General features: G+C 48.2%; 1 protein-coding gene across 6 annotated transcripts in view; it reads left to right on the forward strand.

Annotated features, from left to right (window-relative positions):
• The first annotated feature begins 8,670 nt into the window (after positions 1–8,670).
• RP9 (RP9 pre-mRNA splicing factor) overlaps positions 8,671–13,594 on the forward strand; it is a 47,225-nt gene continuing 42,301 nt past the window's right edge. Inside the window, exon 1 of one of the 6 annotated variants that reach the window (XM_069730280.1) lies at positions 8,671–8,811. Coding sequence is in view for 2 of the 6 variants with exons in the window: in XM_069730278.1 (XP_069586379.1) it covers positions 8,957–9,021 (65 nt within the window). In the remaining 4 variants the exon portion in view is untranslated. Of the gene's footprint in view, positions 9,098–9,534; positions 9,682–13,594 lie in introns of those variants that run through there. The other 5 variants (XM_069730281.1, XM_069730282.1, XM_069730279.1 and 2 more) reach the window with 5 other exon arrangements.

Genomic DNA, 13,594 nt, shown 5'->3' on the forward strand with positions numbered 1-13,594 from the left:
CCTTTGCGTGGACCCTGGAAGCAAACAAACAGAGCCCTATCCTTCCTGCACTCCCTAGTGGCTGATAGATATTGGACCAGACATCTTTTTACGTCTAGGGTATGCAATGTTTTTTCCCCCTCATTTTTAGGGTTGGGACAAAAGGAGGGTAAAGAAATTCCTTGCGTTCTGTGAAACTGTGACGCTATTTTAGGGAGATAAGCCGGGTCAGTTTTTAGAATGACTCTGTCATCAAGTATCTGAGTAAAGGGCGGGCATGAAGATAACGCTTGTATATAGCTGACACGACGAGCTGAGGTTAGGGCCACTAGGAGTGTGGTTTTTAGAGATAAGATCTTTAAAGGAATTTCTGTCAGGGGCTCAAAGGGAGGTTTGGTTAGAGCGTTTAGTACGAGGTTTAGATCCCATGGGGGAGAGTTGTGGAGGGGAATGGGTCTGGACCTAGATGAGGCTTTAATAAATCGCATAACCCAACGATTTCTGGCCAGATCATAATTATACAGTGCTGCCAAGGCTGCTACCTGAACCTTTAGGGTGCTTGTAGCCAAACCTCTTTCCAGACCTTTCTGTAAAAATTCAAGGACTTTCCCTATAGGAATTTCCCCAGACGGGTCTGCCCCTGATACTGACATGAATTTTTTCCACACTTTCCCATATATTCTAGTGGTTACGGGTTTTCTACTCTGTAATAGAGTGGACACCAAGTTAGGAGAGAACCCTTTGTCCCTTAGCAACCTCCTTTCAAAAGCCACGCTGTCATGTGTAAATTTTTTACATTGGGGTGAAATACTGGACCCTGGGACAGAAGTTTCGGCGTGTCTGGTAGAACCCATGGACTTGATATGGACATTTTTCTTAGCCAAGAAAACCATATTCTGCGGGGCCAGAATGGCGCTATTAGTATCACTGTAGTCCCCTCCTCCCGAATTTTCCTCAGCACTAAGGGGATGAGTGACATTGGAGGGAACGCATAGGCAAGGTGATAGTTCCAAGGAATTGTCAATGCGTCTAGAGCTACAGGGTTCCCCCGGGGATCGATTGAGCAGAATGTTTTTACTTTGCGGTTTTGACTGTTCGCGAATAGGTCTATTACTGGTAGGCCCCAGAGATTCACGATTTGATTGAAGACCGATTGGTTTAGCTCCCACTCTCCCTGCTTTAAACATGTTCTGCTCAGGAAGTCTGCAGTTTGGTTTTCGGAGCCTTTTAAGTGGAGAGCTGTCAAAGACTTTAGACTGTGTTCCGCTATGTGGAAGATGGATTGGGTTACCTCCATCAGAGCTCGACACCTGGTTCCCCCTTGGTGGTTTAGATATGCAACCACTACCTGGTTGTCCGAAAAGATTTTTACATGATGACCGTGAAGGAGATATAGGAAGTGTGTTAGGGCCAGTTTTACCGCTAGCAGTTCTTTCATGTTGGAAGAGTCTAGCTCTTGACTTTTGTTCCAACTCCCCTGTGCCACTTGATCGCCTATATGTGCTCCCCAGCCCCAGGGGCTTGCATCCGTCGTTAGAATCTTCTCCGTCGGTAGCGCCCAAGGAACCCCTTTGGTTAGATTCCCTGGGTCTGCCCACCATGCTAGGGAGTGTATCGTGTTTGGAGAAATACTTAACTGCCCGTCTAAATTTCCGTGCAGAGATATGCCTAAATTTAAAGTCTCCCATTGTAGATCCCGGGAATGAAGTTGTGCCCACTGAACTGCCAGAATGCAGGCAGTCATAGAGCCCAGGAGGGACATTGCTCTCCTCAGAGTGGTGACTGGGGATACCGTCAGCTGTAACACTGCCTGTGTCATTTTTTGTACCTTCTCCTGAGGAAGATAGCATGTCTGCGTGATCGAGTCTAGGACTATCCCCAAATACTCCTGTACCCGGGATGGAACCATTTTGGACTTGGGTATGTTTAGCAGCCACCCTAGACTCGACAGAGAAGCAATGACCAGATTCAACTGTTGTTCGCAGTGTTGAAATGAGTTCCCTACCACGAGGAGGTCGTCCAGATAGGGAACTATCAGGATATTCTGTTCCCGTATGTGGGCCATTACCTCTGACATTATTTTCGTGAATACCCGAGGAGCGATAGCTATCCCGAAGGGGAGAGCCCGGAATTGGAAGTGTTTTACTTCCCCCTGGATATTCACTGCCAGTCTGAGATATTTTTGGTAATCTCTGTGGATGGGCACATGGTAATATGCGTCTCGTAAATCTAGAACAGTCATGAAACACAAAGGAAAGAGTATTCTCACGCAAGATTTTATTGTCTCCATTTTGAAATGTTGTATCTCCAGGAAACTGTTTAGTTTTTTGAGATTTATGATCGTTCTGTACGATCAGTCCGTTTTTTTGCGGAGGAAGAGAGGAGAATAGAAACCCGTGCCTCTTTCCTGGTATGGAACTTCTTGCAATACATCTTTCTGGATTAGGCTCAGAATCTCCTTCTGGAGAGCTGACTGTTCGAGTGATTGTTTTTGAGGCGTTACCATGAAGGAGTTGCCGGGAGGAACACGAAATTTGAATTTGAGGCCTTCTCGTATAATACCTAGAATCCAAGGACTGTTTGAAATTCTTTCCCAGGCTGGAAGAAACTCGGCTAGTCTCCCTCCGACCCGGGGAGTACCTTCATTGGGATTTTTTATTATCTGGAGGGGGGGGGGTTGTTGAACAAGAAGCCCCTGTTTTTGTTTCTTCTGTCTTCCCATCCGTCTTTATTTCCTTTTGGAGGTCTTCTGCGCATGAACTTTCTGTTCCGAAAGGAGCGCCTATATGACTGGTTGGGGAACCCGGGAAAAGATTTCTTTTTATCTCCTGCTTTGTCGAGGATGTCGTCCAACGTTGACCCAAACAGGAATTCACCTTCGCAAGGTATTGAGCAAAGCTTGGTCTTTATCTGCAGGTCCCCCGGCCAGCACTTTAGTCCACCGAAGCGTCCGCCAGAAAAGCTGCTGCCCCTTTCATCATGGACACTGACTTTTGTATTGTCTCTCTTGGGACTTTCTCTTTTAGTTGCGAATCCAAATGCTCAAGCCATACCATTAGAGCACGGGCCGTGCAGGTGGCTGCGATGGCTGGCTTTAGACCCCCTCCTGCCGCTTCCCAGGAGTTTTTAAGAAGGTGTCTGCCTTTTTGTCCATTGGATCCTTTAGAGTGCCCATGTCCTCGAAGGGCAGAGCGAACTTTTTAGAGGCCTTTGCTATGGCCACATTCAGTTTGGGTGCCTTGCTCCAGGATGAGCAGGCTGGGTCATCGAACGGGTACTTTCTCTTGGGGGTCAAGAGAACTTTTTTATCCGGTTTCTTCCATTCTTTCTTAATCAAAGAATGAATTTTCTCATTTATTGGAAATACTCTTCTTTTCTTTTGTTCTAGTCCGCTAAACATTATGTCCTGTGCTGTTCTTTTAGGGCATTCGTCTACCAGACCCATAGTTGTTCTGATGGCCTTTACCAATGCGTCTGTCTCCTCGATGGGGAAGCAACTGCGTCCCCCCTCCGATGATAGTGAGGAGGTCTCGGATGTCGATGAATCATTAGAGTCAGATGTCTCGTTTTCTGATTCGTCTATACTGGACTCGGGAGACTTATGACCTGATCTATGTTTTTTCCTCGGAATTTTAATGCCTTTGAGGGCACTTTCCACTTGATTTTTTATTAGAGTTTTCAGGTCTGACGCGAACGCCGGAGATTCCTCCTGGATGGTTTTTTCTATGCAGGACCCGCATAGCTTTTTTTCCCATGAGGAAGGTAGCTCTTCCAAACATATCGCACACACTTTGTGCTTTGATTTGCCTGTACATTTCCTTCCCTAGGAGAAAAAGTAATCTCGTATTACATTATTACTTTCACGTAGATCACTCACCCCTTACGACTAAGAGATACCGTCTCTGGCCTCGGGACTGTATCCACTGGATTCGTCGCCGGCCGTGTATTTCCCCCAGAGACTCGGCTGCGTTGTGACCCTGAGCGTCCGCTGCTGCTGCGTTGCTGGGATGAAGCGTTCCCCTTGCGCTGATGTTGTGAGCGCGGACGCAGTACTTGCTCAGGTGATGATTGTGCACATTCCTGTGCCTCTTGTGGTTCTTTACCGCTCATAGTGGCTCCGCACTGCGTTTGCCAAAAAGAGAGGGTTTTCCACGTTTCCCCTACAGAGAACGCTGTTTTTTAAACTTGCCGCCGGTAGAAGTGGTCCTCTGCGCATGCGCGCGCGTCACTTCCGGTTCGCGGCACAGGCGTCCTATAGGGAAGATATTATTGGGGACGCCTGTGCGCGCGTTCTAACGTTCCGCCCGAGCCCGTACTTCCGGTTTGGGTGGCGGTTCAGCGGTGACCTGCAGCGCTTTGCTCTAGCGCTCCTGATGATGGTAGCGTAGCCGCCGCTACCCCCATGCACCAATTAGTGGTGCAGAGGCTGTAATGGTGACCGCCGTCACCTGCCTCTTTCCTCCCCCTTTTTTTTTTTTTTTTTTCCTTGGGGAAGGCAGGCTCGAACCTCTTCACTGCCTTCCTCTGCAACACTCACCCGTAGGGCCCGCCGACCCCCGTGGTGGTGCCTCAGGGTCGGAGAAAAGGGGGGAGAAAACCAGCTGGACACAGCCGTGACAGGGCCCCCCTGTCAGGAACCGACCGGCCAGCACCCTGGAATCCCACGAAGAATCTTCAGGTACGTCGCTGTAGGTTCCCCGTCAGGGACAGGAAACCAACTGATGTGGGAGAGAGGTACACCCTTTTTCATCTGTAGGTTTCCTGTCCCTGGGGGCGGACCCCTCTCTCCGTGGTGCCATCATGGGGATAGAGAAAATACCCAAAAGTGACACCATTCTAAAAACTGCACCCCTCAAGGTACTCAAAACCACATTCAAGAAGTTTATTAACCCTTCAGGTGCTTCACAGCAGCAGAAGCAACATGGAAAGAAAAAATGAACATTTAACTTTTTAGTCACAAAAATGATGTTTTAGCAACAATTTTTTTATTTTCCCAAAGGTAAAAAGGGAAACTGGACCACAAAAGTTATTGTACAATTTGTCCTGAGTACGCCGATACCTCATATGTGGGGGGGAACCACTGTTTGGGCGCACAACAGGGCTCGGAAGGGAAGGAGCGCTATTTGACTTTTTCAATGAAAAATTGGCTCCAATCTTTAGTGGACACCATGTTGCGTTTGGAAAGCCCCTGTGTGCCTAAATATTGGAGCTTCCCTATAAATGACCCCATTTTGGAAACTAGACCCCCCAAGGAGCTTATCTAGATGCATAGTGAGCACTTTGAACCCCCAGGTGCTTCACAAATTTATCCGTAAAAATGAAAAAGTACTTTTTTTTTACAAAAAATTTATTTTAGCCTCAATTTTTTCATTTTTACATGGGCAACAGGATAAAATGGATCCTAAAATGTGTTGGGCAATTTCTCCTGAGTACACCGATACTTCATATGTGGTCATAAACCACTGTTTGTGCACACGGCAAGGCTCGGAATGGAAGGAGCGCCATTTGCCTTTTGAATGAAAAATTAGTTCCAATCGTTAGCGGACACCATGTCGCGTTTGGAGAGCCCCTGTGTGCCTAAACATTGGAGCTCCCCCACAAGTGACCCCATTTTGGAAACTAGACCTCCCATGGAACTAACCTAGATGTGCAGTGACCACTTCAAACCCTCAAGTGCTTCACAGAAGTTTATAACGCAGAGCCGTGAAAATAAAAAATCATTTTTCTTTCCTCAAAAATTATTTTTTAGCCCGCAATTTTTTATTTTCACAAGAGTAACAGGAGAAATTGGACCCCAAAAGTTGTTGGCCAGTTTGTCCTGAGTACGCTGATACCCCATATGTCGGGGGGAACCACTGTTTGGGCGCACGTCGGGGCCCGGAAGGGAAGTAGTGACTTTTGAAATGCAGACTTTGATGGAATGGTCTGCGGGCGTCATGTTGCGTTTGCAGAGCCCCTGATGTACCTAAACAGTAGAAACCTCCCACAAGTCACCCCATTTTGGAAACTAGACCCTCCAAGGAACTTATCTAGTTATGTGGTGAGCACTTTGAACCCCCAAGTGCTTCACAGAAATTTACAACGCAGAGCCGTGAAAATAAAAAATCATTTTTCTTTCCTCAAAAATTATGTTTTAGCGAGCAATTTTTTATTTTCACAAGGGTAACAGGAGAAATTGGACCCCAGTAATTGTTGCCCAGTTTGTCGTGAGTATGCTGGTACCCCATATGTGGGGGTAAACCACTGTTTGGGCGCACGTCAGGGCTTGGAAGGGAGGGAGCACCATTTGACTTTTTGAATGCAAGATTGGCTGGAATCAATGGTGGCGCCATGTTGCGTTTGGAGACCCCTGATGTGCCTAAACAGTGGAAACCCCTCAATTCTAACTCCAACACTAACCCCAACACACCCCTAACCCTAATCCCAACTGTAGCCATAACCCTAACCACAACCCCAACACACCCCTAACAATAACCATAACCCTACCCACAAGCCTATCCCCAACACACCCCTAACCATAACCCTAACCACGGTCTAATCTTAACCCTATTTCCAACCCTAGCCCTAATTCCAAACCTAACCCTAATTCCAACCCTAACCCTAAGGTTATGTGCCCACGTTGCGGATTTGTGTGAGATTTTTCCGCACCATTTTTGAAAAATCCGCAGGTAAAAGGCACTGCGTTTTACCTGCGGATTTACAGCGGATTTCCAGTGTTTTTTTGTGCGGATTTCACCTGCAGATTCCTATTGAGGAACAGGTGTAAAACGCTGTGGAATCCGCCCAAAGAATTAACATGCTGCGGAAAATACAACGCAGCATTTCCGCGCTGTATTTTCCACACCATGGGCACAGCGGATTTGGTTTTCCATAGGTTAACATGGTACTGTAAACCTGATGGAACACTGCTGCGGATCCGCAGCCAAATCCGCACCGTGTGCACATAGCCTAATTCTAACCCTAACCCTAGTTCTAACCCTAACCCTAGTGGAAAAAAATATGTATATATTTTCTTATTGTCCCTACCTATGGGGGTAATAAAGTGGGGGGGGGGGGGTCATTTACAATTTTTTTTATTTTGATCACTGTGATAGGTTTTATCACAGTGATCAAAATGTACATGGAACGAATCTGCCAGCCGGCAGATTCGGCGGGCGCACTGCGCATGCACCCGCCATTTTGGAAGATGGCGGCACCCATGGAGAAGACGGACGGACACCGGGAGGCTCGGTAAGTATGAGGGGGGAGATCGGAACATGGGGGGGGGAATCGGAGCACGGGGGGAGCGGACAGGATGATGGAGGGGAGCGGAGCACAGGACGGAGGACTGGCATCGGTGGCGGTGGGGGGAGGGCAGATCAGGGTTTCCAGCCATGGCCGATGATATTGCAGCATCGGCCATGGCTGGATTGTAAGATTTCACCAGTTTTCATAGGTGAAATATTACAAATCGCTCTGATTGGCAATTTCACTTTCAACAGCCAATCAGAGCGATCGTAGCCACGGGGGGGGGGGGGGGGGGGGGAGTGAAGCCACCCCCCTGGGCTGTACTACCACTCCCCCTGTCCCTGCAGATCGGGTGAAATTGGAGTTAACCCTTTCACCCGATCTGCAGGGACGTGATCCCTCCATGACACCACATAGGCGTCACAGGTCGGATTGGCACCGACTTTCAAGACGCCTATATGGCGTCACAGGTCGGGAAGGGGTTAAAACGCGTTTCCGCAGCGGATTTTCCGCAAAGTGTACATAGCATTTTTTTTTCTCATTTTTCCTCAGCATGTGCACTGCGGATTTTGTTTTCCATACATTTACATGGTACTGTACACCGCATGGAAAACTGCTGCGAATCTACAGTGTCAAATCCGCAACGTGTGCACATAGCCTTAAAGGTTTTGTCCGGTCTTGTGAGGATTCTCTGGTACCGCCAATTGCATACACGTGGTCACATGCCAACTAGACATGCCTGGTCTCATTCAGTGCGAGTGCACATAGTGAGGCCGGACACGTCTAGTGGGAATGTGGCCGGAAGTAGGCAGATTGCAAGCCTCTGGTCACATGTCTGCACGCACCGGCACAAGTCTGCAGTAAGGCTAGGTTCACACTAGCGTTGCGCCGCCCTGCGTCGGCGACGCAACGCGCGACGCACGTAAAAACGCGCGTTTTGCGACGCGTGCGTCGTTTTTGACGAAAATCGGACGCACAGAAAATGCTACAATGTAGCGTTTTCTTGCGTCCGACGCTAGCGTCGGAAACGACGCACGTGGCGAAAAACGCCACCAAAACGACGCACGCGTCCCCTATGTTAAACATAAGGGCGCGTCGCCGCTGCGTCGCCGCTGCGTCGCCGGCGCAACAGTGACGCACATTGGCGGAACGCCAATGTGAACGTAGCCTAAAAAGTATGATATCTGTATCTTACAATTAGACTGTTAATACAGCAGGAATAAAACAACAGGTTGCGCTCTTCACACACTGCACTGATCTGACCCCAGAAGCTGCACACCCCACTGGGGACAGGTGCCCGATCACATGACACATGCTCACCCAGGGATAGTTATTCCCAGCATTGTGGTCCTGGCTTCACAGGTTACAGCAAGCACCGAGAAGAACAGCTTGTAATCTGTCCACAGGGGGGCGCCATCGGCTTCTTCCATTATTAACAACTCCGCCCGTTGTCTTCTTGTCTATGGCGACCGCCATCTTTCCGTAGCCTGGAGGTGGCGCTATACCAGGAAGCTGTGTGCGGAATCATGGCGGCCTTACCATTGCAACCTCTATTAGTTGTCAGACGGGGTATGTGACGTCCTCCATTAGGATTACAACATCCGGGTGAGTGCTGTGCGGGCTGCACGGTGTGTACTCGGCGCTGTATACAATAGGTCCGCTGTGTACAGCCGGGGATGTCGGCCATGGGGGATGTCCGTGTATCGGAGAGCAGCCCCGGCAGTAATAGGAGGTCTCTGCTCCCTCTGTGATGCGGCTGTGGACGCCCAGCTCTGTGGAGGACATGGCTTCCCTCTGCCCAGCAGCTTTCTCACAGTAACCGCTCGGGGTGATGCTGATACCTGGGATCACTGTTTTCACGCTGGTCGAATTGCAAAGCTCCCAAAAACAAGTATCTATTATGCTAATGAACCTGAAGATGCCCAGTGGGCGGTGCCAGGCCGGTGCTGTACCAGTCATCGCTTTTGTGCTATTAGCCCCATTGATACCTTGGTCCCCCATGAGCTGTTCTCTGCTCGGGCAGTGGTGTACGCTGAGCCGCTCTGGATTTCATGGGGCAGGAGGCCAGCTCTGGAGCCGTCAGTCCGCGCCATGAGGAAGGACTAGTGACCCGGAGCAGCGCTCCTTGCTGACTGACATGAGGGATAAATATGTTTTCTAACAACGCTGAGCCCACCGTCTCCGGCTGAGCCCACCGTCTGCAGGGAAGGTTTGCTCTTGTGGCTGAGCTCACCGTCTGCAGGGAAGGTTTGCTCTTGTGGCTGAGCTCACCGTCTGCAGGGAAGGTTTGCTCTTGTGGCTGAGCTCACCGTCTCCTGGAAAGGTTTGCTCTCGTGGCTGAGCCCACCGTCTGCGGGGAAGGTTTGCTCTCGTGGCTGAGCCCACCGTCTGCAGGGAAGGTTTGCTCTCGTGGCTGAGCCCACCGTCTGCAGGGAAAGTTTGCTCTCGTGGCTGAGCCCACCGTCTCCTGGAAAGGTTTGCTCTCGTGGCTGAGCCCACCGTCTTCGGGGAAGGTTTGCTCTCGCGGCTGAGCCCACCGTCTCCGGGGAAGGTTTGGTATCACGTGCCGTCTTTAGAGGCCATGTCCACTTTATTATCACAGACATGTTGTGGATATGGTTTTGTGACACTTTCTAATATGGAAGTATTATTATTTATGATTATAGCACCATATATTCCATGGCGTTTTACATGTGAGGAGGGGTATACATAATAAACAAGTACAGTAGTATAGTTATACAAAAGTCACGACTGGTACAGGAGGAGAGAGGACCCTGCCCGCGAGGGCTCACAGTCTACAAAGGTATTCCAGGTTCTCCTAGTGCTGCCTTCCATGGACATCAAGGGTTTGTCCACCACTTCACTCCCCATCTTAATTATTCAGGACCCCAATTATAATAAAAACAAATACCTCCTGCAGTTACTCCGATCCCTGAGGGTAACATGACATGATTGTGTCACCTGATTGCTGCTGCCAATGAGCAGCTCTGATAAACTAGTAAAAAGCTGCAGCCGGCCAGTGGTGGCTCATCGGCTGCATCGATCACGTGACACAATGTGGAATTATATACTTAACAAAAACGTGTGAAACAACTGAAAATGTCTTATATTCTAGGTTCTTCAAAGTAGCCACCTTTTGCTTTGATGACTGCTTTGCACACTCTTGGCATTCTCCTGATGAGCTTCAAGAGGTAGTCACCGGGAATGGTTTTCACTAGGGTTGAGCGAAACGGGTCGTTCATTTTCAAAAGTCGCCGACTTTTGGCAAAGTCGGGTTTCATGAAACCCGATCCGACCCCTGTGCGGGGTCGGCCATGCGGTACGCGACTTTCGCGCCAAAGTCGCGTTTCAATGACGCGAAAAGCGCCATTTCTCAGCCAATGAAGGTAAACGCAGAGTGTGGGCAGCGTGATGACATAGGTCCTGGTCCCCACCATCTTAGAGAAGGGCATTGCAGTGATTGGCTTGCTGTCTGCGGCGTCACAGGGGCTATAAAGGGGCGTTCCCGCCGACCGCCATGTTACTGCTGCTGATCTGAGCTTAGGGAGAGGTTGCTGCCGCTTCGTCAGAAGCAGGGATAGCGTTAGGCAGGGTCCATTAACCACCAAACCGCTTGTGCTGTAGCGATTTCTACTGCCCAACACCACCTTCGGTGTGCAGGGACAGTGGAAGCTACATTTTTTTTTTTTTTTTTTTTTTTTTCCCCTCAGCGCTGTAGCTCATTGGGCTGCCCTAGAAGGCTCCCTGATAGCTGCATTGCTGTGTGTACGCCGCTGTGCAAACCAACTGCTTTTTTCAAAGCACAAAACCTTGTTCCTTCCTTTCCGCACAGCTATCTTTTTTGTTTGTACACACTTTTTATTTAATTTGTGCATCAGTCCACTCCTTATTGCTGCCTGCCATACCTGGCTGAGATTACTGCAGGGAGATAGTAATTGAAGGACACTCCCTGTTTTTTTTTTGTGGGAGATTAAGATTGACATTTCTGCTAGAGTGCCATCCCTGTGTGTGCCATCTCTCACTCAGTGGGCCATAGAAAGCCTATTTATTTTTTTGCTTGATTTTGGTTCTAAAATCTACCTGAAAAAATCACTACATCAATCAGTGGGAGAAAAATATTGGCCTCAGGGCTTGTGTGCCACTCTTGACTCCTGTGTGTGCCATCTCTCAGTCAGTGGGCCATAGAAAGCCTATTTATTTTTTTGCTTGATTTTGGTTCTAAAATCTACCTGAAAAAATCACTACATCAATCAGTGGGAGATTAATATTGGCCTCTGGGCTTGTGTGCCAGTCCTGAGCGTGCCATCTCTCTCGCAAATAGTGGGCCATAGAAAGCCTATTTATTTTTTTGCTTGATTTGGGTTCTAAAATCTACCTGAAAAAATCACTACATCAATCAGTGGGAGAAAAATATTGGCCTCAGGGCTTGTGTGCCACTCCTGACTCCTGTGTGCATCATCACTCACTCAGTGGGCCATAGAAAGCCCTTTTTTTTTTGCTTTATTTGGGTTCTAAATTCTACCTGAAAAAATCACTACATCAATCAGTGGGAGATAAATATTGGCCTCTGGGCTTGTGTGCCACTCCTGACTCCTGTGTGCGTCATCTCTCACTCAGTGGGCCATAGAAAGCCTTTTTTTGTTTTATTTGTTTTCTAAATTCTCCCTGAAAAAATCATTTTATTCTATTATTTTTTTTTCCTAAAGTCTCCCTGAAAAAAAACAAAAAACAAATCAGTGGGAGATTAATATTGCCCTTTCTGCTTGTGTGCCAGTCTTGACTCCTGGGTGTGCCCTCTCTCTCTCTCTCTCTCTCCAATTGTGGGCCATAGAAAGCCTATTATTTTTTTAGCTTGATTTGGGTTCCGAAATCTACCTGAAAAAATCACTACATCAATCAGTGGGAGATAAATATTGGCCTCTGGGCTTGTGTGCCACTCCTGACTCCTGTGTGCGTCATCTCTCACTCAGTGGGCCATAGAAAGCCTTTTTTTGTTTTATTTGTTTTCTAAATTCTCCCTGAAAAAATCATTTTATTTTATTTGGTTTCTAAATTCTTCCTGAAAAAATCATTTTATTCTATTATTTTTTTTTCCTAAAGTCTCCCTGAAAAAAAAAAAAAATCAAATCAGTGGGAGATTAATATTTACATTTGTGCTTCAGTGACAGTCCTGCGTGTGTGGCATCTCTCTCATTTGTTGCCACCAACAACAGAGTGTGTAACATTGTGCCTGATTTTCGTTGTGGTCTCACTCACCTGTAAAGGGGTAGCTAAATCATACTGAAGTTATAGCTCACCGTGTAATTTGTGTGACAGCAACAAATACCGTTAGTTTGTTTACGTTTTTAAAACAATGAGGAAGTCTGGTGGAAGAGGTCGGGGGCGTTCATTGTCAGCTGGTAATGAGGGTAGTGGTAGTGGTGGAGCATCAGCTGGTCGTGGGAAAAAAAATATTGCACCTAAGTCTGGAGCTGTGGAGCCAGGTTCGTCGTCTGGCTACACAAGGCCTCGAACGCTCCCTTTTCTGGGAGTAGGAAAACCGCTTTTAAAGCCGGAGCAGCAAGAGCAAGTTTTGGCTTATCTTGCTGACTCAGCCTCTAGCTCTTTTGCCTCCTCTCGTGAAACTGGTAAATGTAAAAGCAGCGCGTCGTTAGTGGATGTTCACGGTCAGGGACAAGTCGCTTCCTTGTCCTCTTCAGCAAAAACAACAACAGAGAAGAATGCAGCAGGCGACACAACGGGTTACTCCATGGAGCTCTTTACACATACCGTCCCTGGCTTAGAAAGTGAAGCAGTTAACAGTCCATGCCCATTACAAGTTGAATCTGACATGGAGTGCACTGATGCACAGCCACAGCCAGACTACTATGCTGGTCCTTTGACTCAGACCACAACATTGCCCTCGCAGGGTAATGATCAAGAATCAGACCCTGATGAGACTGTTGCCCCATCACGAACGCTATACCACCGACCGACACGGTGACACAGACGAAGTTGCACACGAGCTACAAGAAGAGGTAATAGATGACCCAGTTCTTGACCCCGATTGGCAGCCATTGGGGGAACAGGGTGCAGGCGGCAGCAGTTCTGAAGCGGAGGAGGAGGGGCCGCAGCAGGCATCAACATCGCAACAGGTTCCATCTGCCGGGCCCGTATCTTGCCCAAAACGCGTGGCAAAGCCAAAACCTGTTGGAGGACAGCGTGGCCATCCGGTTAAAGCTCAGTCTGCAATGCCTGAAAAGGTATCCGATGCTAGAAAGAGTGCAGTCTGGCATTTTTTTAAACAACATCCAATTGATCAGCGCAAAGTCATCTGTCAAAAATGTTCAACTACCTTAAGCAGAGGACAGAATCTGAAAAGTCTCAATACAAGTTGCATGCATAGACA

The sequence above is a fragment of the Ranitomeya imitator genome, chromosome 6 (assembly GCF_032444005.1).
Source record: "Ranitomeya imitator isolate aRanImi1 chromosome 6, aRanImi1.pri, whole genome shotgun sequence".
NCBI lineage: Eukaryota > Metazoa > Chordata > Amphibia > Anura > Dendrobatidae > Ranitomeya > Ranitomeya imitator.